Here is a 25,686-nt window from a genome sequence, read left to right as displayed (position 1 = left end):
GATATACCATGAATAAAATACACTTTGTTAAACCATATTTAGGCCAGGAGCAGGAACCTTAATCTTAAAAGCCATCTTGTCTTGATCTTGTTATGCTTTATATCCTACAGGCCTGTGATCAGCGGGTCTGGGCGGTTCTGACCCCGATCTGGGGCCAGGGTGTGGAGCTGGAGGGTTAGGTCATGCCCTGAAACCCTTTGTCAACAAAACCCGAAGCATTGGAGGGGGAACAGCCTGGTTTACCCCTTCCTATAAAACTCCATAGCCCTCTTTGCTCGGGGAGGTTATGGTCTTTTCTAGCCTGACTTTCCACAGTTCAAACACGCCAAATAAATTCTAATAGACCAATTTTGGTCTCCCGCAACTCATTCCTCTGGCCTTGCCTAACACACTTTCTATCAAAGAAAGTTTTTGTATGTGATTAATGCCCGTCCTTCAGACAAATTTTTACAGTTCCTTCACCTCACCCACCCTCTCAAGTTATTTTATGAGGTTTCTTTAGGAACCCACCTGCTTGGATCCTGTGATCCAGGTTCGTCATCCTTAGCTTTCCATCAGAGGGCCTGTTTCCCTAACCTTTCCTGAAGGCAGGGTTAAACCCCGTGCTTTTCCTTTTCTCCATCTCATTCATTCTTTTAGGTGACATAAGTAACTAGAAGTCTGGGACCAAAGGCTCATAAGAATTTAACTATCATGTATATTCCAGAAAGCAGGGTATACGCAGACTTCTTTGAATAAACAGGAAACTATCAATCCCACGCAGGAAATGACCTTCGAGGGCAACGAAGGTGCCGCGGGTTTTCCTCTTTTTCCTTCAGTTTCCTTCTAAACTCATTTCCGGGTTTCAATCAATTTGGTCCTCACTACAATAACAGAGTCCAGCTGGCTTTTCCAAGTCCCACCCTAGATAACGTCCCTGCCTTGTTTTACATCGCTGCAAAGCTCAACCAATCAGTAGTTGGGGTAGGAGGTACCAAAATAATCTTCACTTCCTCCCCAAATAACCACCCCCTCCACTCTTGCGTCATCCTGATAGATTACTTAGGTAGCCAATCAACAAGCAACCTTGGGCCCAGCCTACCTTAAACCCAATCAATTAAAATGAAGAAGGGGAGTTGGGGCGGAGAATGAAAAACTTGCCCCTCTTTTGGAAATGGTTTGAAGAGGTGCGTCCGCACGTCGTGAACTTAGATTTTTCGACTAGCGATCATAGCTTACTATAAATCTTAAATGCCCCAGTTCTGTCCCTTTTCGACCCCACCCCAAGATGAACCCCACCCCTCCACCCTTCCCCTCCCCCCCAATTCAGTAGAACACGTCCCTATCCTGAACCCTCCGGAAAAGAACCAAACTCCATTGCCCCGGGTTTTACACGCTCCTCCCGGACTCGGTAGAGTGAGGAAAGGGAGAGACCCTACAGCCCCTGGCGACAGTCTTTCCATTCAGTGCGCCTCTCCCCCACGTTCCCGGGTAGAAGCTGACACGGGAGTGGGAGGAGCTGAGTGCTGGCTCTACTAGGGGAGCGGCTAAAGCTTCTTAAGGTGGAACGGAACTGTTAAGTGGCTGGGCCTCAAAACAACTAGGGTGTGACGTCCTCCTGCCTCTCAATCTCGCTTCCCACAGTTTCTCATCTCTGTTCCCTCGCCTTAGTTCTAGTCTTATTTGCTATGAAGAATAAACAGGTTAGGTAGAGGATATAAAGTTAATAAAACAAAATAATAAACAGTTAAGTAAGGGAAATACAAACCACGGAGAGAACTTTTCCTTTATCATTTAATTTCTTCTGTTGTGTTCTACTCTTCCCGGAGATTGCCTTCTAAAGTAGCTAGCTAGAATTTCTCTGATGTGCAAATGTAAGCTCAAAGTAGAGAATAGTATTATATTTTGTAAAATGTTGTAATAAGCATCACTTGTCCAACCTTTTATCATCGATGCCTTTCTCCCCCATCACTTGATTATTTTGAAATAAATTTCTGGCATTTCAGGACTGACTACTCCCGAACGCAACTTTAAAATATAAAGATTCTTAAATAATCACACAATTCCATTAGCACATCTAAAATACAACAATATTCTGTGATATCACAAAAATCAGGACTGAAATTTCACCAATTGCTTTATATTTGTTCCAGCTGCTTTGTTCAAGTCAGGATTCCCCCCAACTGTCTATATATTGCATTTGATGGATATGTCTCTTGATCTGTATATATCACATTTGTTTTATGTGTGTTTTAAGCCTCTTTTAATCTCTAGGTTCCCCTTCTCTGGTGCACTTATCTAAATGCATCACATGCATGAAATCACACAAACCCTCCACAACACTATGAAGTCGGTACTATTATTATCCCCATTTTATTAATGAGATGTTGAGTAACAAAGCAGTTAAATGACTTAAAATCTCAGTTATTGAGTGCCAAAACTGGGATTTGGATACATGAATCTTATGCACTACACTATGTTTCATATAATACATAGGTCTTTAAAAAATGCTAACAAAATGTATATTGTGGCATGTTCACCAATATTATAAAGAAGCATTTTCCTCAACGTCGGCTAACACTCATGTAGAATTATATAATATGTTCTGTTATAGAGAAGGGTGGATCCTTACATTTTGATTCCTTGCATGTTTCAGTGACTATATTTTTGTTCTGCTTCATTTCACCCTCCTTAATTGAATAAAAGGGTTGAAAAAAGGGTTGAATAAAAGGGTTGAAAAAAGAAGCAAAACATCTTAACGGCATAGAAAGTAAAGGGAGAATGCATGCTAGTGGTTCCCCGTCTTAGGGCAAAACCAAAACCAAACCAGCTTTTTTTTTTAATTTAAAAAATTACATGAGCAAAAACCATACAAACACTTATTACAGATATAGTAGAAAATGAGGTATAAATAAAAATAATCTTTAGGCTCACAGCTTTGGTGTCTATCCATCTATATATGTATATACACAAATATATACATACACATATACATATTTTAAAGAGCAACTGTGTGATTGTTATTATTCAAACTTTTAAAACATTATTTTCTCACTGGACTATATTCAGATAAATGAAAAATAATTGGTTCCTTAAAATAACACGTGCCTATAGCAAAATATCTAAACGGTGAAGAAGATATAAAAAGAAAAGCAAACTCCTCACTAATTCTACTTTCCGAAGTTAAATACAATTACTTTTAAAAGCCAAGTAGTATTCTACTATATAGATATACCATAGTTTATTTAACAGTTACCCTATTATGGACATTTAAGTTGTTTCTAAATTTTTACAGTTGCAAATAATGCTGCAGCAAATATCTTGTATATATCAAATAAGTTTTTGAGCTTTTTATTTTTCTAAATTTCCAGAAAAAGAGACTCTAATCCTTCCCTAGCTTTCCCATTTTTAGTACTTCCACCTCTCTACTCTTGCCCCCCAAATTCCATATACATACATAGAAAATGTCAAAAAGGGTTGAAAAAAGAAGCAAAACATCTTAACGGCATACTAGCAAGAAACATTTGATGCCGAATTATCTGTGTGTGGGGGAGGAATATGTTGATGTTTCAAAGAAGGGGGGAAAATACAGCTTTAAAACCTGATATGGGAAGGGTACGGAGAAAGAAAAGGCTTGACTGGGATTCACTTCTTTTAAGTTTAAGGATGACTTCCCCCCCTTTTTTTTATTAGTTTCAGGTGTACAAAACAATGTAATAGACATTTATCATTTATATCCCTCACACAGTGATAACCCCCCTAAGGATGACTTTTGATTCTGACAGTTAAGGACAATGGAACATAAGTGAAGAGCTGGTCTTTAGAGTCGTTTGGATTTGTTAGTTTAAGTCCTGACTTTGCTACTTACTAATCACGTTAATTTAGACATAGTCAGTATCTCTAAGTTATAGTTTTCTCATCTATGAAATAGGTATGGTAGTGCCTTGTTGGACTTCCAGAAGAATTAAATGTAGTAATACATGCAGAGTGCTTAGCTCAATGCCTGGCATGTTGTAAATATAATGTAATTTTATGTATGTATAATTTAAATAAAATGTAATATCATATTTAGCCAGAAGACAAAATACTTTATAATCTTGAATATGTAGTCTTCTTTTGAGCAATTCAAATATTTCACGCATAGTATTTTTGCTGTCATATTATTTTATGTGATAGAGAATACAGGAGAGTGAGAAAAGTTTAATAGGCCAGAGGACGCAATATAAGAGTTTGCAGAGGAATAATGTGACTCCAGGAGGAAAAGTATAGGTGGAGTCCGCTCGCTGGTGGCATTTTCTGTCTTGGGTGGGGACTATTCTGTAAGGGGCAGAGAATGAGAACATTCTACACTCTGTGACCAGAATAAGATATGTTATAGGGTCATCAAGCGAAATGAACGAGTCATATTTTGTATCCTATACAGTTTAAAAAGCATTTTCACATAAACTGTTTTCTTTGCAACACCCTTTAGTTGACACGGCGACTATCAAGGTCTTCTCTTTGTTGACCAAGATTCTATAGAACAAGGGCCTTGCACAACTTTACAAAGCTAGATTTTATGTTTAGTTCAGAGCTATCTCCGTTACACACTCACTTGTCTCTTTATGCATTCATTTATTCAACACTATTGATTGAACTCAAGGACGATATGAGGGTAACTTCACCCCAACCCTCATAACCCTTTATAAACTATCTCAGGGGAAAGAGAAGCCCACCAAAAACATTTCTGTGAAAAACGGAGATGTTTATCTGCACACAGACTACAACAGAATGAAAAAAAGAGGTCAGCGAACGAGGATTAGTGTTAACTTGGAATTGATAGTTCGTGTACAGTGTGAACGAGAGAATCTCCGGATGCAGTGCAGTGGGTCGTCTTGGGTGGATGGCAAGCTGCATGGAGCGAGGTGGACAAGTAGCGGCTGGAGAGGAGCGAGCGGCGACGCGCGTCCCCCGGGAGCAAGAGTACCTCGGCCCGGCTTCCCTGGCGCAGCGCCCCCGGGTGGCACAGGCCGCCGCTCGGCGCCTCCCGCTCCTCCTTAACCCGCGCAGGGAGGCTGCGGCGGCGGCCGGGAGGGCGGGGGAGGGGGAGGGGCACGGAGCGCGGCGCGGAGGCCGGGGAGGAGCCGGGGCCTGCAGCGGAGCCGAGCCGAGCCCGAGCCGAGCCCTGACACTGTCCGTCCGCCGTCTGACTCCTCGGGAGCCGGGACTGGCCGGAGCCCGAGAGGTGGCAGTGCGGGGAGCCCTACGCGCGGAGGGAGCGGAGCGGACGGGACCCGACTAGAGGAGGCGCTGCCGCCACAGTGGCCACTGACGGGAGTCCGGAGCCGCGGCCTCTCGGACCCGGTTGCCCAGGCCGGCCCAGGGAGAGCGGGGAGTACGAAAACCCCACCCTCTGGGGCACCCCAGGAACGGAGGCAGGAGCGGGGACGGGAGCCGCCTCTCCCTGTGGAAGAGAAGACCCTTACCATCCGGGCGAGGGAAAGAAGAGACCCTGATAGGGCACGAGTCTCTCCTTCCCGGAGACGAGGAAAATCCCCACACTGGCCCGGGAATAGACCTCTAGAAGTAGAAGGGGGCGATCCTTACTAAAGGAAGCAGAGTGAGACCGCCCCGGCGTGCCTCCACCCCTCCAAACACACTCTCAACACTTCGGGACTTTTGAGGCAAAGAGAAAGGGGGTATGCCTATGGAGTAGGCACTCTCCATCCTCTCCAGTAATCGCGGGAGAGGAGTCTTACATTCAGAAGCAGAGGACACTCCAGGGAAAGAAGAGGACTCGGCTTTCAGCTTTTCGGGAGAGGGGAAGAACTCCCTCCTCAACTTCCTTGTACCTAGACAGTGGAACAGGGCAGAACCCCTGCGCTCAGATCTCCTTCGGGCAGAAAGAGCTCTCCGCTCCCGAAAGACCCACTTTGGGGGGGAGGGGGACTCCCCCAAGGGGGAGGAGACAGCTCCTGGTTGGGAGAGGCTCCTCCCCTCCTCCCCAGGGTATCAGGCAGAGTGTGGGGGGTGTGCCACCTTCCCCAGGTAGGACCTCCTTCTCCGCCTCCCCCCGCTCCACCTCCCTCTGCTCCTCATCCTCAGGGGACCCAGTTCCCCTCCCCAGCTTGGGAGGCTCAGCCAAGGACAGCAAGAGCCACTGAGGATGAGACTCTTCATCTGCCTTTGAAGAGGGGAATCCCTCCAACCCCTAACTCCAGTACCAGGGGGTTCCCTCCGTTTGCCGGGGGAACCTTGGAGACAGGTTAGTGCATTCTCTCATCTTCTCTCTGTCATCTTTAGGTACTAGTGGGTGCAGGGGAATGAGATGGTGGCTCTTGGGTTTTATTACTGGGGAAGGTAGAGTGATAAGTCAGAGAATCTCTGGGAAACGTATTCTGAGGACGCTTCTGGATGGGAATCCACGTCTTGCTGAAGAGGCTCTGAGGTTTTTTAGTGTTTGGGACTAATAGGATGGGATTCATCTGAGGTCCCTAGGGAAGTGTATGTTGCCATGCTCACAGCAAAGGGATATTAGAGAATGCCTGCATTTTCAGAACTCCATTCATACTGAATATTAATGATCGACATATCCCAACTAGACTCCCATACCACCCTCCATTGGGCCCTCTCACTCCGAGAGTGGGCCCTCACTGAAGTCATGATGGTATTTCTTGGCTTGGCCTTGTTTAGGGCTTCCATTGGTATTATATTTTCTTATCTGCAACCCTAGGTCAGCTGCACCAGAGCTGCTCTCTCCAACCCACTGTGATTACTGCTCTCTTGACAAGAAAAGCAGTCTGTCCCCACTCACCATAGCTCAGATATCGAAAGGCCTCCTTTCGTGATATTCCCATGTCTGGCTGGAAGCATGTCTCTACCAATAGAATCCAAAGAGATATGGGAGTTCCACATGTCCCGAGACAAGAAGTAAGGGCATAGGGGAATGCCAACTCCTGGGTTGAAGTTCTTCCCTAATGCTGACCCAGTACCATTGCCCCAGTTCCTACCCGGCTCCTGTCCTTTGCTGACAGTTCCTTAAAATAAAGTAAAATAAAATAAAATATCAGATCCTGCATAGGAAGAGAGTGAGGAGTGTTCTGCTCAGTCTCCTTCCAGTCTTCCATCTAAATAAGGTGACCACGAGGGAGATTTGACCTCTGAGGAGTTTCCTTTCATAAAAGCACCTAATAATCATCTTCTCCCTTCCTGTTTCTTGTTCAGTTCTGGGTCTCTGGAACCTTGTATTTAAGTTTTCCGTCATAAGATAGGAGTCCAGAATCTTCAGAAAATGCAGGGGGAAAGTGGCAGGAACTCCTTCTCCCTAAGTCTGGGCTATATGTTTAGTAGAGCTCTGCCTTTCAACCTGGCATCACTAACTGGGTGCCTGCCTCCCTGCTTTGCCATTAGGAAATATCTTCTGTGAGGGGTTTTTACATCCCCCAGCAAAGCCAAGTAAGAGGCTTCATCTTGCTGGGGATTTGATGTTTTCTCTCCTGTCTGGGCCATGGATGGACTGCTTAAGTCCCTAAGTATATCCACTTGGTCCTGGAAGCTACCTGTTAGTAGTGGGATAGTTTAGGAGACAGGGCGGTGACCCAGGTTTGTATGGATATGTTTCTTAATTTAGATGAATGTGGCTCTATATCTGTCTTTCGAGTGGGTATGTAGCTCGAGACAGGTTCATGTGTGCTTTTCAGACTAAGCCTCCAATTACCTAGAGTTACATGTTTCTGGTAGGCCTCTAAAAGCAGGTGCCCCTGTGCAAGGACCTGGGGAGGGTGCTGGTTAGGATACCCAGCTGGGAGGAAAGGCCTGGCCTCCCCTGGCCCTTGGGAGCCCTCATGAATGGCTCCGTGAAAGTCATCCCAAGCAGCAGGACAGCCCAGTCTCAGGTTGGGACCCCTTCTTCTAGGACTAATAAGAGAGCTTCTTTCTGATATCTTTGATCTCAAAAGCATGAGGATCCTTGGCTCTTAACCCTAGAACTCCCCAACTTTTTGAAAAGAGCTGGCTTTGGTGTAACAGCGGTCTATTTCTTACAAAGTACTTCACCAGATGCTGGAATGCAACTTGTTGAATGGCTCAGAGTGAACAGCATCACAACACCTGCAAGTGTACCACCACCACACAGCTTCCCTGCTTGCTCTGAGTTTCCCTAATTCTCCTTGCCCCTGTGGAATAATTTAGAAGCACATGACTATGGGGCTGAATGAACTGTGCTTTAGAGATACTTAGATGATATTCCCCCATTCCTTCATCTTTGGAGTTTACTTGGTCCTGGCATTGGTCAGCAATGGGGTGATACGATCCCCAAAAAGAAAGACTTGAGATTCTGACATCCCGAAAACTATTGCAAAGTCAGTACAGGCTTTGCAAGGTAAACCATTGCAGGCTTTCTGCTTCCAGTCTTACCTATATGATCTGTGAGTTTTCTAATTTTTAATTTCAAATATTTTCTTTTATCCCCATTCAAAAATAATCATAGCTACACTTTCTAAGTGCTTTAAAAATATTAACTGAAGGTAATCCAAACAACAACCCTATGTAGGTACAGTTATCATCTCTATAGATGAATAAACTATAACACACAGAGGTTAAGTAACTTGCCTGAGGTTGCAGAGCCAGTAGGTAGTAGAGTGAGGACTGAAGCTGAGGCAGTCTGACTGGTAATTGGTCATGTGGTTAACTTTGCCACTGCTCGATTGATTTTTTTTTTATTTTAAAGATTTTATTGGGGAAGGGGAACAGGACTTTCTTGGGGAACAGTGTGTACTTTCAGGACTTTTTTTCCAAGTCAAGTTGTTGTCCTTTCAATCTTCTTTGTGGAGGGTGCTGTTCAGCTTCAAGTTGTTGTCCTTTCAGTCTTAGTTGTGGAGGGCGCAGCTCAGCTCCAGGTCCAGTTGCTGTTGCTAGTTGCAGGGGGCGCAGCCCACCATCCCTTGTCGGCGGCAAACCTACAACCTTGTGGTTGAGAGAAGGTGCTCCAATCAACTGAGCCATCTGGGAGCTCAGCGGCAGCTCAGATCAAGGTGCCGTGTTCAATCTTAGTTGCAGGGGGTGCTGCCCACCATTCCTTGCAGGACTGGAGGAATCAAACTGACAACCTTGTGGTTGAGAGCCCAATGGCCCATGTGGGAATCGAACCGACAGCCTTCGGAGTTAGGAGCATGGAGCTCCAACTGCCTGAGCCACCGGGTGGCCCTGCTCTATTGATTTTGGCATTATATACAAAGCAGGAAGTTATCACTCCTTAATACCTGACCTTGATACCATATAGAGAACAATTACTGGCCTTTCAGATAAAATGGGAAGAAAACTGTGGCTATAATTTTGGCTCTTACACATCTCATCCAGGATCAGTCTTACACTCCAACGGAATGTTTTTTTGTTTTTCTCTGCCTTTCTCCCAGTACTATAATCTTCATTAGATGTCCTGTGGATGTGATGGAGCCTGTCCTTTGGCTGCCTTTCCCAGTTTCTATGGGTATTTCCTTTCAGTCTTCCAGCATGCAGAGAAGAATGTGGCCTGACTCAGGTTCTGCCCAAACCCAGTGGCACGAGGCCCACCTGGAGAGGTCTGGGTAACTAGGTTGGTTAGACTGAGAAATGGAAGTACCTCTTATTTGCCTTTCTAATAATAGCCTGAACATTAGCCTCACGCCATTATTCTGGGGATCATGGAATGTGTGGCCGCCACGAGCTCATTACACTTCATTTCCCTCCAGGGATGAAGCTTTGGCAGTGTTTATGACTTCATTCCTTTTATTGAAAGGGGAAACTGAGGCATCAAGACTTCAGGGAGCAAGGGTGGTTAGGGACACTTAGTGAGTCACTGTCAAGGTTGGGAATAGAATGGAGGAACCTCAATCTCTGAGGTTCTTCACACTGGGCTACACTTGAAGAATGGGGAAGTGACGGGCGTGAGGAAGTGGGATGGGTTAAAGAAGAATGGTGCTGAAAGATCAGAAGGATCTTTTGCTGCAAGCTTCTTGTAGCTGGTAAGACGAATATATTTTGAGTGCTGGGGCGGTATCTGGAGGGCTGACTGGGAGGGTGCTGGAGAAAGGTTAAATTTAACCTCAGTGTCCTAACCTGGTGGTGTGGTAAGGATAGGGAAGGACAGAACAACTAGCAAAAGGCTGAGAGTGCTTCCCTTTCGGGAAGTCACAGTGATTGGCATGTGCCAAATGGGTTCTCTAAGCCCTCTTACTACTTTAAATCCACTCTCACACCCCTGTCCAATGTTGGGTGAGTTTCAAAGGAAATATCCATTAAAGGCTACTCTGTTCTTAAGCTGAGCTTTCCTAGAGAATCTTTAGCAGGACATTATAGGAAACAGGGTAAAACTTCTTTACAGACTTCCCCTTGTGGGGAGGGCCCAGGAGAACTCTGGTCATTGACAACCTGCTTGTTGTCATGTTATTGTCCAACTGGGATAACCCAACTATGGGACCTGGTTACTGCCCAAAGTGCCTGCTTTACCCCAGAGGCTGTGGTGTTTTGACTTAGTACCACACTAGGAGGTCTGAGGTCTCCTGGAATGATTAAATGCCCCTATTAGTTTCTAAGTTTCCATCATGGTGGGATGAAAAGGAGGGTGGTGAGGAGAGAAGAAGATAAGGATAAAGGGGAAACCCCCTTCCTGAAGCTATTTATAAACATGGCTTTTTTTTTTTTTTTTAACTTTTCTTCTATTAAGCAGTTCTTGGGTTGCAGTTGGGTCTCTGGAGGCCCAGGCCCGAGGCACTAAGGTGTTTCCTTCAGCCCTGTTAAGTGGGCGTGTTGCTGGTGAGGAGAGCGGGGCAGGGTACTTGTGTGTACCTGCAAAGATTGCATGGGTGGGGACCTTGAGGAAGAGGGCAATGAGCATGAATGCTGACCCTTAGGAGAAAGGGCTAAGTGTCAAGGGGAGAAGTCACTGACTAGAAGGGAGACTGATAGTCTGAAAGATGTGTTGGAGTCAGGAGAGGGGTAGGCAGCCATAGCCAGGATGAGCTTTGAAAGGCAAAGTGTGTGGGTTTGTGTATAGTTGTATGTATATGCTTGTGCATGGTATCTGGGTGTGGATTTAGAGATTACATGCGTGATATGTTTAGGTCCAGGATTCTGAACTCTGAGGCATGCTAGAGAAATGCCCTGTGGAGGGACTGTCCATAGGGATAGGAGGAAGAAAGACTAGTTGGAATCTGGAGGCTGTGCAGGCACAAACCTGTTAGGCAGCAAATGCTTAGGGGGTTGCTGGCATCAGCTCTAGGGGAGTGCCAAATGGCTACCAAGGGGTTCCTGCCAGGCTTTCCTAGACCCAGCAATACAAATGTCACCCATCGTTCTTCTCCTTCCCCCACCAAGACCTCACTCCAGCTATAGTTCTCTGCTAGTAAGAGTGCCCAGGCTGTGTGGGTGGAAGCAGGGCGTGCAAACATCAGGCGTGGGCGGTTTGGCAGCGCCAGGAGTTTGCATGGAGGTGCAGCGAGCGTGCGTGCGTGCATGGCTGGGAAGGAAGGAGAGAGGAGGAGGGCGGGAGAAGGGGAGCCAGCTCCTAGCCCCAGAGTTGCTATTTTTAGCCAGGCTATCTGATTGTTACCGGTGCGCACTCAGCTGGGTGTCTCCCTGGCTCAGTGAAGCCCAGCAGGCTCAGAGGTGGGAGGTCCTTGTCGATGACTTCTTCCTGGTGTAGGCGTCTGTGGGCGGGAGCTTGCAAAAGGGTAGCTTTCAAGGTGTGAGGGCAGCTGTACTCAAGATCTGTTACCTCTGTGTGTGACTTTGTGCTCTGTTGGTCATGCGTACTGTATAGCTAATTGTGATCTCTGTGTTTGTGGGGCACTGTTTATGTGCTTGTCTCACATCTGTTCTTTGGTGGTTGTCAATGCTTGGGATATATCTAATGTGCTTCACGTGCACGTGTGTGCCAAAAAGGGCAAGTACTCAAATATATCAAATATGAAATATCTTTAAAAGAGCCAAATATCTTTAAAAGTGTGTTTCATTCATGTGTATTTCTGTTTACTTAGACTTTTTTTTTAACGTGTTCACTTGTTTTTCTGTAGATGTATGTAAATTATCATGTGTCACGTAATTGGAGAATAGACTGATTTTTGTCTGCTAAGTGTTTTTTAAAAATTATTTTTACATAGTTTTAAAATGTTATGTTGTAGAGCTTTAAGTAAGGAGAACAGAGGGAATAGCTCAGTTTGGTGGGTGGTTTGATCTCTCTTTTAGTCCTGCGTGAAGGTGGAGGCCTCTTGGCTATATTCCACATTAAGATGTAGAATAAGTATCAGTCTATCATCTGGTAGATGATTGGTGATACCATGTTTCCCGGAAAATAAGACCTAGCCGGACCGTCAGCTCTAATGCATCTTTTGGAGCAAAAAATTAATATAAGACCCAGTCTTATTTTACTACAAGACCAGGTATAATATAATATAATAGCAGGTATTGTATAATATAATATAATATAATATAATACAATATAATATAATATAATATAATATAATATAATATAATATAATATAATATAATATAATATAATATAATATGACATAATACCTGGTCTAATATAATGTAATATAATATAATACCCGGTCTTATATTAATTTTTGCTCCAAAAGACACACTAGAGCTGATGGTCTGGCTAGGTCTTATTTTCGGGGAAACACAGTATATCCATTTCCGGGTTCTGGAACACCTGGTTGAAGGCTGTCCCAGGAGTGGAATCTTCTATGGGAATTATAGCTGGAAGAAACTCTACTTTCTATTAAGAGCTAGGATTTTGGTATTATTTGCTGCCAGTAACCAGAGGTAACTCTCATCTATTCTGTTTTCCTCTCTCCTTTGTCCTGTTCTCTGCAGAACCCAGAAGAACTATGGCTTCTGACCTAGAGAGTAGCCTCACCTCCATAGACTGGCTCCCACAGCTGACCCTCCGAGCTACGATTGAAAAGCTGGGGAGTGCTTCCCAGGCTGGGCCGCCAGGGGGCAGCCGCAAGTGTCCCCCAGGCTCACCCACAGATCCTAATGCCACCCTGAGCAAAGATGAGGCAGCAGTCCACCAGGATGGCAAACCAAGATACAGCTATGCCACCCTCATCACCTATGCCATCAATTCCTCTCCAGCCAAGAAGATGACCCTCAGTGAGATTTACCGTTGGATTTGTGATAACTTCCCCTATTACAAGAATGCTGGCATTGGTTGGAAGGTGCGATGGTTTCTATAATCAGGGATTATTTTCGGCCTCTGACAACCTTTTTCTCTACTTTTGTTTTTTTCTATAGCCTTGTCCAGTTCACTCTGACCTGTCTCAGAGATGTGGTAAATGCTTTCATAAGGTATATCAGGGGAAAAGCTCCAGTGATCCCGAACCTCTAAGTAGAGTTATGTGGATGGTAGAGTTATGTGGATGGTAGGATGCTGTTGCTGATTATTTCCTTTTATCTTCTGATTTCTTAAAAAAGAGAGTCATTTATTTCACAAATACTTGTTGCCACTCTACTATGTTCAAGTCACTATGCAAGGTATGACATTGTTCCTTCCTACCTGGTGGTAGGAATCTCATCAGATTTCCAAAACTTCATTGCACATAGTCATCATCTTTTTAAAATATTGTTTACCAAGAAAAAATAATTAGGTCCTTCACCAACAGCTTCACAAGCAAGTAATGAGAGGATAAGTTGTTTGGCTAGAGATACAGGAAGAAGGGGACTCCTCTTTCAAGCAAAGGAGGAAGACTGATATTTTCAAATCTTTTGGAGCAGCAATTCATTGGCTAATTGCTGAGTAGAATGGGGATTTAATGTAGTTCTCTCACTCTGTGAGTCACCAGTTGACATACAAACCAGATGATGCGCTGGAGACTGTTGAAATCATTCAGTTTTTTCCTTTGTAAATGTGTCCCTGCAAGCTACCACAACACCCAACACATTTATACAACATTTCTTTCCTCCAAATGTGATCGTGCTATGAGCTGTTGACAAAGACGAACTGTGCGTTTGTTTCACTTGTAATTTATATGTGTTATCATTTGTATAAACAGTTTTAAAATAGTGTGCCTTTAGTACCGATAGAATGATATAAGAACTGGGCAGATGTTATTTTGAGGCATTTATGTACCTGTTGTTAGTTGGGTGGAAAGATTGAAAAACTATATAATCAGCTTTCCTGAAGCACTTAGTAGTCAAATTTATAGCCATTACGGCTCACCAATATAATTTCTGCATTTTTCTTATCTCACTGATTTTGCTATGTGATACGCAATCTCCTCCATTAGTAGAGTTGAGAGGTGATAAGTTTACCCTGGTATTTGAACTTTATTGTGTATTATGTCCTATTGTGTTCTTCTGTGTCCTATTGGAAAATTTTCTCCGTTGTACAATGCTCAAACCTAACTTGTTTCTGTGCTTCCCCAGAATTCAATTCGGCATAACCTTTCTCTCAACAAATGTTTCCGGAAGGTGCCCAGACCTCGGGATGACCCTGGGAAGGTGAGATACTGCTGTAAGCATTGAAGGGAGGAGCAGGAAGGGGAGAGAAGTAGTTGACAGCCTAGAGTCTTGTGGTTTTAATTACCCAGAAGAGGAAATCATGTTAATTAGAGAAGCAGCTTTAGTTTTTCCTCAGAGGAAGAGCTTGGTAATCAAGCTTATGGGCTCCCACTAGAATGAATGACTAAGGAAGATTGAGAAATCTTTTTTTTTTTTTAACAGAAATATTTTTGATAAAGTTGACTTTGTTGCCTCACTTTTTGTGTTTGTCACTCTTTCTAGATGTAAAAGGTGGACTTAATAACATTTGTAGGAATGTTTCTATAGAAAAATTCTATGATTTTTATCTTCAGAGGAAAGAAGGGCTAGATCATTTTCTTCATTTGACAAATGTGGATGCTAAAGGCCAAGAGAGTCTCGCCTCAGATCACATGGAAGGGAAGGGTTGTGTTTGGCATTTCCAGCACTTTGAACTAGATATCATTGTTCTGCCCCTTCAGAACAATCGGAGCCTGTGTTTGCACCCCAAGGGGTATCTCTGAACATACTCTGAGCTTTTAGGACAAATTTACTCCTCACAAATTGCCAGTACCCTCAGGATTCTGTGTGAATCCCCAGTCATTTCTCTTAATGTAACTTATTTTATGTGAAAATCCTCCCAAATGTCTGCTTTTCCAAAGGTAGGAATGTCCATATATAATGATTTTGTTCTCTGTGGTGGTGGTTCTCCTAGGGCTCATACTGGACAATTGACACCTGTCCTGACATCTCCCGAAAGAGAAGACACCCTCCAGATGATGATGTAAGTCCCCACCTCATGGAGAGATGCTGTTTCTGAGCCAGCTACTCCTTCCACATTCTTTCGTGTGTTTTTAGTCCTTTCTTATATTTGGGGCAAAGGACAAATACCAGCAGAGGTGAAAACATGGGTCTTGGGAGGAGGTTTAGCTTCTGCTTATGGATTTCTATTCTTTCACAACCCTCAGCTATCCCAAGACTCACCAGAACAGGAGGTAAGCAAGAGCCCCCGGGGAGGTGTTCCAGGGAGTGGAGAAGCCTCACTGCCTCCTGAGGGGAATCCTCAGATGTCACTTCACAGCCCCACATCTATCACCAGCTACAGCCAGGTAGGAAGTAGAGGTGGCAGGAGGCAGAGGGGCAGCAGATGGATGGATGGATGGATGGATGGATGGATGGATGGATGGATGGATGGATGGTAGAATAGATTCATATATCGGTCGGTTCAAAATTATGTATTGAATATCTGTGATAGAGTAGTCAGATAAAATGGGAATGAAGGAGAAAGCAAAAGAGGGAAGCTGAGACAAAGAGAGTGGGTGAGGGAGAGAGATAGATAATAGAACTTTGAGAAATATCAGGAAAAAAAGAGGTGAGAAGAGAGGAAAGGAAGCCAAAAAGATTATGAGAAAGCAATGTAGGACATGGATGTAACATAGGAAAAGAGCAAGAGCCTACATCAAGAGAAGAATGAATTGGAAAAGGAGATAATGATACTTTTTCATCAAAAAGTTGGGAGGAGATGAAGACAGGCAAGAGAGCTTGGTGACCATTAAAGGGTTATACTGTCTCTCACTTAGGACGTAAATCAAGTCTTTCTGACCTCTTTTTGCAGGGCACAGGATCTGTGGATGGCGGAGCAGTGGCTGCAGGGGCACCAGGCCGAGAAAGCACTGAGGGTCCCCCTCCCTTGTATAACACCAACCATGACTTCAAATTCTCCTACTCAGAGATCAATTTTCAGGATCTGAGCTGGTCCTTCCGCAACCTCTACAAATCCATGCTGGAGAAGTCCTCTTCCTCCTCCCAGCATGGTGAGACTACAATTGGGATAGGAGTATGGTCATTTGTATTTTGAACAGGTGGTGACAGTCTCTTCTCGCCCTTCTTATTTTTAAGACAAGGAGAGATTGATCACTGGTCAGGGGAAGCATGTCATGTATCAAAACTGCTTGGAATTGAACTCTTCTGGCTTAGTTATGAAGGACAGCTATTTCAAGAGGTGGGCTGGGTTATTAGTTTCAGAAAGTGAGTTGGAGAAATGCCCCTTCTAGAACTAGGGCAGTGATTTTCTGGTTGTGTGTAAGTCATGTAGATAATGGCCACTAGAGGGCAGCAGTCATCTTTTTCCCCTAAGAATCCCTGCGTTTCATTGTGAGAACAACTTAATTTTATTTTTTAGCATATTCATATGTTAGTTTTTATTAGGAGAAATTTCAAACAGATGAAAACATAGTGTTATAAACCCTTATGTTTCCGTAGCCCATTTTTAACAGTACCAATATTTTGTTAAACTTGTTTCGTTTATACCCAGCTTTTTTTTTAAATTGGAATAATTTGATGCAGTTCCCCGACATATCATTCTACCTGTACATACTATTTCAATATGCATCCTTGATGATAAAATCTTTTTTTTTTAGTTACCCATTTCCATGACCACACCTAACACAATAATGAGTTTTCCTAATATCAGTTTATATCTTGTATAAATTTCCCATACTCAATTTCCCAAATTATCATGTGAGAATGATTTAAAGTCCTTATTGGGAGGCTCTTTGAGAGAGCACTGGTTCGGCCCTCTGGAATTCCTGTTTTTTGTTTTGTTTTTAAAGAAATTAGAGATGAGGGTGAATTCAAGACTTCGGGTGAGACATCAGACCTTGTTCTGTACTGTGGCAGGACATGAATGGAATGATTAAAAGGGGTTAGGAATCATTTTGGGGAAATTTTATATTAATTTTCATGAATTTCTTCTTTTATATCCCAGGGGATTCATATCTAGAGTTGTGTTCCAAGATGGTAACATTTGCTTGAGAAATGAATCTAATTCAGGTGATTGGTTGAGTTAGAACTGGGGAAAATGGAGGGGCTCTCAGAAACAAAGTAAGAAATTAGATTGAGCAAGGACAGCTAAGTGTTCATTCAAGTTTAATGGTGGCAGAAAGTCCCAGCCTCAATTTCTAGTTCTTCCCTGCTCAGTCTGTTTGAGAAATTCATCCCTCCCGACTCCACTTCTCACTGAAGTTCCATCTGTTGGTAGTGAATACAAGAAGGTGGTAAGAGTAGAAGGGTGTAGAGACAATAAGGAAGAGGAGAAAATAGATGCCCAATGGCTTTGTTTTATTTGTAATTTACTTTTAAACTTTACCTGATACCTGGTTTCTTTGGAAACTGTGATTACAGGCCTACACCAAGTCCCTGTAAAATAGCATAAAAAGGTACATGCTGACTTTTTTGGCTAAAATTTCAGTGGTCACCACACTGTCAAGGCCCTCCCCCTGTCTGTTTTACCATCCAGGAGGTCGGGCGATCCGTGCTGTCCCAGAACACACTTACCCTTTGAAGTCTGTGGTTTCTGTCTGAGGCCGCCCACCTCAACCCAGTGGAAATCCTGTTGAGTGAAAAATGCATTGCCCAAGTCACTTGCCTGCTTCCTCCCACCCTGCAGGCTTTTCGTCTCTCCTGGGGGACATGCCACCCTCTAACAACTACTACATGTACCAGCAGCAGCAGCCGCCACCGCCACAGCAGCCGCCGGCCCCGCCACAGCCCCAGCAGTCACAGCCACAGCAGCAGCAGGCACCAGCCCAGGGCCCCTCAGCTGTTGGGGGTGCTCCTCCATTGCACACCCCAAGCCCAGATGGTTGTACCCCACCAGGGGGCAAGCAAACTGGGGCTGAAGGCTATGGGCCTCCCTCTGTGATGGCCATGCACCCACCCCCTCTGCAGCATGGAGGCTACCACCCTCATCAGCACCATCCCCACTCCCACCCTGCCCAGCAGCCGCCACCACAGCCACAGGCACCAGGCCAGGCTCCTATCAACAGCACTGGTTTTGGTGAGTAAGGAGGGTACAGGGAGATCCTAGAGGAGGGTGAACAACCTCCTTGTTTGGACTCTGGCATGGAGGTGCAGTTGATTAGGAAGTTAATAGTCTTTTAGCCTGACTCCTCCATGAGAGCGCATGTGAGCTAACAGAATTTGCTATTTCAAGCTCCATATCATAGAAGTTTTGGAGAAATAATTGGGATTGTTTTACATATTCTACTTATGAGCTGGGCTGTCAATACCTAAAGCATAGATAGCTTTACTACTGTGAAATCTCCAGGGAGAGAGATTCCAAAATTATCTCGTTAATGCTGTTGATGACCTGTGTAAATGCAAGAATCTTGCACGTAGTCAGTCTACTCTCAGTTGGCTGCCATCTTACACTTGACTCTATTTTATTTCCCACTTTGCCCTCCTCTTTCCAGCCTTTCCTCCTGATTGGTGCTCCAGTATCGACTCCTTAAAGGAAAGCTTCAAGATGGTGAATCGGCTCAACTGGTCTAGCATTGAGCAGTCCCAGTTCTCAGGTTAGTGATCAAAGGATGATGACTGCAAAGAAGAGGGATATGTTGTAAGTGGACAAACCCAATACAAGCCAGAACCAGAAGGGGATGGTTAAGTCAAGTTTGAGGATTGAGGATTTCATTGTTTCCCCTCCATATTTTGTAAGGTGGATAATATTGATATTATTTGCAAAGAAATTGTAATTAATTTTGTCTTCACTCAAAATATGGCAGTGGTTTATCTTAGCCACTTATGTGTCTGAGAGAGGGAAGAATCTCAGAATTTAGAGACCCTGGACCACTATTTTATAGTTTTGTCACCGTGTACTAGCAGTGCGACCATGGCTAATTCACTCAGTCACTTTGAAATTTTGTTTTATTCATCAGTAAGATGGAAATTATAATAAGAATTTAGTAGCAAACAAATAGAATGGGAGTTTGATAATGTAGAGCTGTAACAGATGCCAGTTATTATTGGTAACGCATATAATCAGTGGTGTTGATTTACGATGTGGTCGGAACAGTGAGATGGGATCGACTTGGTAGGGACTCCAGGACCTCTGCACGGTTAGCATTTCTTGCTTCTCTGTTTGTAGAACTGATGGAGAGTCTGAGGCAGGCAGAGCAGAAGAACTGGAGCCTCGACCAGCATCACATTGCCAATCTGTGCGACTCCCTTAATCACTTCCTTACTCAGACTGGTCATGTGCCCCCCCAAGGGGGCTCCCATCGGCCACCAGCCCCTGCCCGTATTGCTGACTCCTGTGCCCTCACCAGTGGCAAACAAGAGCCAGCCCTGAACCAAGGTACTGAAGAAAGCAAGTGGCCAAGGAGGTGGAGACTCTGATGAAAAGGGAAGGGGAGGAGAAGGGCAGAAGAGAACTGAGAAAAATCATCCAATGGGCAATGAGCCAAACTGAGCAGTAGGACTAGTTTGTTTGCCATGTTGACTGAACACCTGTTGTATTGGTAGTGTCTACACTGAAAAATGCCAAAGAAATACACCATGTGATTCCTTTTTAGACCTTGATTTTGGAGGTTGGGATTCCATAAGAAAAGGGAGGAGAAAGTCTCCATTCCAAATTTGTGTCTTGGTAACTCCTTACTGGATCATATCAGGTGGAGTTAGTATTCTCTGCTGTTACATGATCTTCAAATCAGTGACATGAGAGAGCTTCAGTGATCCTGTTTCTACATTTGTCACCTTTCTAATAGCTATGATCTTTCACAATTGTAGTGTCTGGTCCTTTTTACCCTAAGTGGTGAGGACTGATAACTTCTGCGGGAGCTACAGAACAGAGCAAGGAAAGGAGAAGAAATTAAGGATAGGAAGAGCACTGTTTTTCCCCTCTGTAGTGCACCCTGCTTCATTGAGTATAATGATCCTACTCAAGTCACTCTTGTCTTGTTTGGCAGTGAACTCTTACGGGCACCCACAAGCCCCCCACCTCTACCCTGGCCCATCACCAATGTACCCAATTTCCACCCAGGACTCAGCAGGATACAATCGCCCAGGTAAGAGCCAGGAAGCTTGTTTCACCACAAACCAAGCACTTTCTACCCTGACAAGTTGTTTCACTTTCCTCTTGCTCTGAACCTGCATCTGTGCCTTTTTGTCTGCACCTACTGCCCGGGATGAGCCTTCATGATTTTCAAGGCTGGAGGCTGGGCTACCTGCTAGGGCGGTGTAGATCGTGGGAGACGAAAGACAGATTATGTTAAAGTGAGCTGGTACCTGCAATAATGAAAGGAATTAAAAGCACGAATGTAAACAAAAGATGGATATGTAGAACATTTATGTCTAACTTTGGAATCTAGATGAGGTCTATACTCAGGCGAATAAAAGAAACTTGGTGTGCAGACATACCTGCTTTGTATCCTTGTCTGCTTGCTTGTCACCTGCCCTCTCCTCTCAGGGGTCTGGGATTGAATTATCTCTGCTGTGAAGAGTGGCAGAAGAGACTCTAAATGACCATAAATAGTATAAAATGAACAGATCCTTCATCTTTAAATACCTTTTAGAAAAATCACTAATATCATCCTGCCAAACCATAAGTATTTTTAATTTTTTTGGGTGGCATCTGACTTTGTCCATGTACTCCTAATCCACATGACACACAAATTTTTGTACTGCTAGTTCATATAATAGTACATTTTGTATGTTTTCTGTCATTACACAGTCTTCACAAGTATAAGTGTTAATGGATGCATACTATTATATTGCCATGGGACATAGTTTACTCTAATTTATTTCCTGGGACCTCACTAATGTGGTGGCCAGCTACAAAAATAACTCTGGGTTGATAAGGACGATAGTTTCCCCAGACGATCCTCAAGGTATTATTTGGGGTGGAGCACTGTCCATCTAACTGATAGAATAGCTTCCCATCCACTCTTCTTTTAATCTCTTTCTCTCTTCCTGACAGGACACCATATGGTCCCTCGGCCACCGGTTCCACCTCCTGGTGCCAGTGAGGAGATCCCTGATGACTTCGACTGGGACTTGATCACTTAGTGCATCATGGGGTGTGGCTGTCAGCCCAGGGCCGGGTGGTGACGGCTGGCCGTGGGGAGAGAGTAGCCCCAGCCCGTTCCTTCCCCCGCATTGCCTGTATATAGATATATATCTTCTTCTTCTTTTTTTTTCTTTCTCTGTCAGAGAAGCCACCGCAAGATGCTGCCGAAGATAACCCCTCTTTCCTGCCTCATTCTTCCTCTTCCTTCTTATTTTTTCCCCCGAATCATTTTATTCTTCTTCTTCTTCTTATATTATTATTATTATTGGTTATGTGCTGCCCCCAGTCTCCTGTCCCTACACTATTGACCATGTCCACCCCTTGCTAATTTAAAATCATCTGGCTATAAGGTGCAGCCATGATAGCTACTGAGAAAGGTTTCAAACTCTTATTTACCTGTCTCTCTGAGAAGGTCAGTGCTAAACCCACCTTTTGGCCCTAAATTGTTTTCTGTTCTTATCAATTCAGTTCAGAACTGGAGCAGCCACATTATCAAGTAGAAGGGATCTCAAACACTGCTTGGCAGCCATGACTTTGCAGGTTTTACTCAATGGTGCTAATTTTGTCCTCTGAGCTCTTTCTTGTCCCTTTATATCTTTAACCCTCACTTCTGCCGATCGTCATTCCCCATCAAGGGTAAGAGTGATGGTGGTGGTGACGGAGGGTGACAATAAAATCATAGTGAAATAAGAGGCCCGAGTTGAGTTGAATACTGCAGAGGGGCGATGGAATGAAATTGGGTATGTAATACTATGTCAAATAAACATCCATTGACTTATTCCTAGCCCATTCTCTATGGAAGACAGAGTGGGTCTGAACCAGAGCTCTGCTGCTACGGTAGGGATGAGGACAACTGTTCAGCATAGGGTCAACTTTTTGTAGATGTTTTCAATTTAACCATTTTGCCTTTTTAAACATAATTTTCTCTGATTTGCATTTACAAATTATCCTTCAATCCCCTTTTCCCATTCAGCAAATATTTTGGCTCAACTCTTCTACCCACCTTATTTTCTTCTCCCATTTTCTGGCATTCTCAAGATAGACAAGTAACCTATTATCACTCTTACTTTCATCATGTCTTAGAACAGGGTGGGAATTTCTTTCCCACCTACCAGCAGAACGAAACCTAATTGGTGATAAGAGGTTGGGGAAAGGAAAAGAGCTGGCATAGATACGGGTAGGGAATATTTCAGTTATTTAACTATGTAGGCAAATGCTTCTCTTGGAATCAGATCATTGGGGCTGAAGCTTTAGCAATAGGGTATTGAGGGGTGAAGGAAATTAGTAGTGTGGAGTATATAATCTAGAGGGAAGAATTCAATGAGGGCCAACGGAGACCCCCCAGAAAAAGGTATAGGGATGAATTATCTCCTTTAAGGAGTAGCCATGATTTATTGCTGCAAAGTCCTTAGTGTATATTTAATGTTAATTGTTGAATTTTAGATACGGGAGGGAAGAACAATATTACTTCTGTTGCTATTTTACTAAATGTTTACTTTCTGAAAGCTATAGGCCAAAATGTGTGAAATGGACAAGGCCACTCTGATTTCTGCTTTTAATGTTCTTTTATTTACTGATGATTTCCAAGAGATTTAGCTTTCCACTCTCCTGCTTCTTTTCCTCATCCACCCCTTCCTTTCTTTGTAAGGGGCTTATATATGAAAGTTTGTTGAAGAAGTCCAGTGAGGCTAAAGTAAAGGGGCAAGAAAGGGCGGTTGATTAAAGAGCACTTTATTTCTTTGAAGTTCTTTGTAAGAGATAGGGGTATGAGTGGCTTGAATCCCCCATTGTGTTGGAGGGCAGTAGTGGGGTTGAAGTATGACATAATATTTCCCATTGGGGAAAGGAGAATTTCTCTTAGAGGGTGGCAAAATGCCTTTGCCCAGTGTTCCTATTTTATGCATCTCTTCCTTATTCCTTCCAGTCAAGGTGCCTCCTGCATACAACTTCCCATCTGTTCTTCCTAAGATGCCCCCTTTACACATTGTCACTCCCCTTTTCTAACCCCTTTTCTACTCAGATCCAGACAGGGTTTTCAAAGGTAGACTAAATCATACATGTAAATGTCCCTCGTTTATAATTAATCTGTACCTTAAAAATCTAGTCCCATTAAGAACTCTGGTGGGCAGCCAGAGTAACTGAAATTGGGGACTAAGGTTGGAGATGGGTCATCAGGCCTCCTTGGGAATTTAGCTCTCCTCCGCTAAACTCAGCCTTGTTCAGTGGCACAAACTTGACCCTCTTTGGGCCTCAGCCCCGTGTCGTCCCCCCCCCCCCCGTCCCCCCCGCCCCGTCCCCCCCCCCCCCGTGAAATGGAATACTACTTTTTCTTGCTGGTTCAGCATTGCTGGACTTGAAGTATAGTCGTTGTTGTACTGGGTGATGTGTGCAAAACTGCAGGAGTTCACTGCCTGCAAGAGGAAATAAGGGAGAAAGGGGAGGAGAGGGACAGAGGAACAATTACTTGGTATAGATCCACCCATCCCTGCCTTCCTCTCTTCAACCCTATGTTTCTGGTTTGCTGAGTCCTTCATACCACCCATAATGCTTTGCATTGGTGCAGGCTGAGAAGAGGGGTATGGTCTCAGAAGTTGTTGTTTTTTGCATGCTTTCTTAATAAAAACAAAAAAGAATATTTATGGTTTTATCTTATTAGTGCTGGCCTCAAATTTCTTTTTGCCAGGGTAGGAAGGGAGAAATGTGAAGCATTTGTTTTCAATTAGTGCTTTGCCCCTTCCATACCTCACACTACAGGGTTTGATTTGTTGACTGAAATTTTTTGTAAGATTGATGGGAGACAAGAATTTGAAGCATTCCCCTTTTCAAATGCTATTAAAAATAGTGAAATATCTTTGCGAGAGGCAGTCACCCTTTGGAGCTTGGTGTGTGGACAAGGCCACCTTGCTTGCATTCTGGAATATTTTAAAGATTAAAGATACTACAATTTGGGAAGGAGATGGGTTTCCATCTGGGAATTCCTGTGAGTACTTACAGGTATTTGCCATAGGTTTTCATCAGAAACGAGGGAATTCCAACTGTAGGAATTTTTCCAGAATACATTTCAAGGTAAGTGGTACTCTCAGAAGGAGTCCAAAAATGTCAACTATTGAATCTTTGTAACTATGCCAAGTTCATTCATCCTAATATTCTACACACTAACCCCGGGAGTTTGGCACTTTTACCCGAGGTCTTGTGAGGTCTGCTAGGATTCCAGAAGCCTAGCTAGCTGTCATTATAGCACATCTACAGCTACCCACTATGAAATTTGTTTTCTGCATATTTAGAGATGATGATATATTCTGTCAATTAAAAGAATCCATGAATCTCTCAGCCTTGCAAGGAACCACAAAAAAACAAAGCATTTATTTGCATCAAATATATGAGTGGATTAAATTGGAAGTTAACATTGCAAATTTACAACGTATCAGACATTATTACCTTACAAGTGAATGAATTCTTAGTTATTTGAAATTGACTGTATAGCACTTTATAACAGTTTTGTAGTTCAGACCCTCACCTGAATCACTGCAAGTTTAAAACTTCTCATTTTCTGTTTTTAGTTAAATCATTGTATTCTGCTTAGATGAAGCTATGTTGTAGTACAAGCAAACCTGAAACTTTAGAGGTTTAACACATAAAGGTTTATATACAGAGAAAATGAGAAGGTGATAGGCAGTTGAACAATGCTTTTATAAAATGAAAGGATAGAAGGAAAGCTATATATGTGGTTGGAATGGGTAGAAAAAGTGGAGGAAAATGAGTGGTCATTAACTAATTATAATGGTTAATGAAGTTTGGGAAGCTGAATAAACAAATACGAATGGATAAAATTCATCTTTCAAAATAAGTCATTTATCATGTCTACAAAACTATCAGCATAAGCACGTGACTTTGAAATACAGTAAATATCAGAAGAAACATCTAAAATTGTTGTATGGGTTATTTCTCAAAAAATAGGAGGGAGTGGTTGGGCAGAATGGGGCAGGAAACTTCTATTTCGTCATAAACCTTGAATTATCTTTAAACTATGGGCATGTATTACTTCAGTAAAGATAAAGATGAATTTTAAAAACTTAAAGATGTATCTGCTAATTTTAGTGTGATAGATACACAGTTATAGTCATGTTTTAATAAGTTTGATAGTGTTCCTGGAGGGTACTCAGTCATTTTTCAGTGATTTGAAACTTGAAATTCGTGGTTAGGAGAGGTACAAAGTCTAATGTGGAGAAAGACAGAGGCAGGGAAGGAATGAATTAAGGAGTTTAAGACAAGAAGTGGAAAGTAGATGGCTCTATCAATAGGCAGAATAAAAATATAGACAACTCCCCAAACGTCAGCTTACAATACCAGTTCGTGAGTAAGTTTTTAGATGCTCTAGT

The 25,686-nt window shown here is 43.4% G+C and overlaps 1 protein-coding gene across 1 annotated transcript; it reads left to right on the top strand.

Moving 5' to 3' along the window:
- Window positions 1–5,081: 5,081 nt before the first annotated feature.
- Window positions 5,082–23,953, top strand: FOXJ2 (forkhead box J2). Its single transcript, XM_081059519.1, has 11 exons — window positions 5,082–6,223; window positions 12,814–13,160; window positions 14,368–14,442; window positions 15,176–15,244; window positions 15,429–15,569; window positions 16,076–16,274; window positions 17,909–18,298; window positions 18,714–18,815; window positions 19,388–19,597; window positions 20,208–20,306; window positions 21,218–23,953. The coding sequence occupies exons 2-11, from the start codon at window positions 12,828–12,830 to the stop codon at window positions 21,304–21,306; spliced, it is 1,707 nt and encodes a 568-aa protein (XP_080915645.1). The 5' UTR covers window positions 5,082–6,223; window positions 12,814–12,827; the 3' UTR covers window positions 21,307–23,953.
- Window positions 23,954–25,686: the final 1,733 nt, after the last annotated feature.

Source organism: Rhinolophus hipposideros (genome assembly GCF_964194185.1).
Source record: "Rhinolophus hipposideros genome assembly, chromosome: 9".
In the NCBI taxonomy this organism is placed as follows: Eukaryota; Metazoa; Chordata; class Mammalia; order Chiroptera; family Rhinolophidae; genus Rhinolophus; species Rhinolophus hipposideros.
This window is presented reverse-complemented; position numbering and strand designations above follow the sequence as displayed.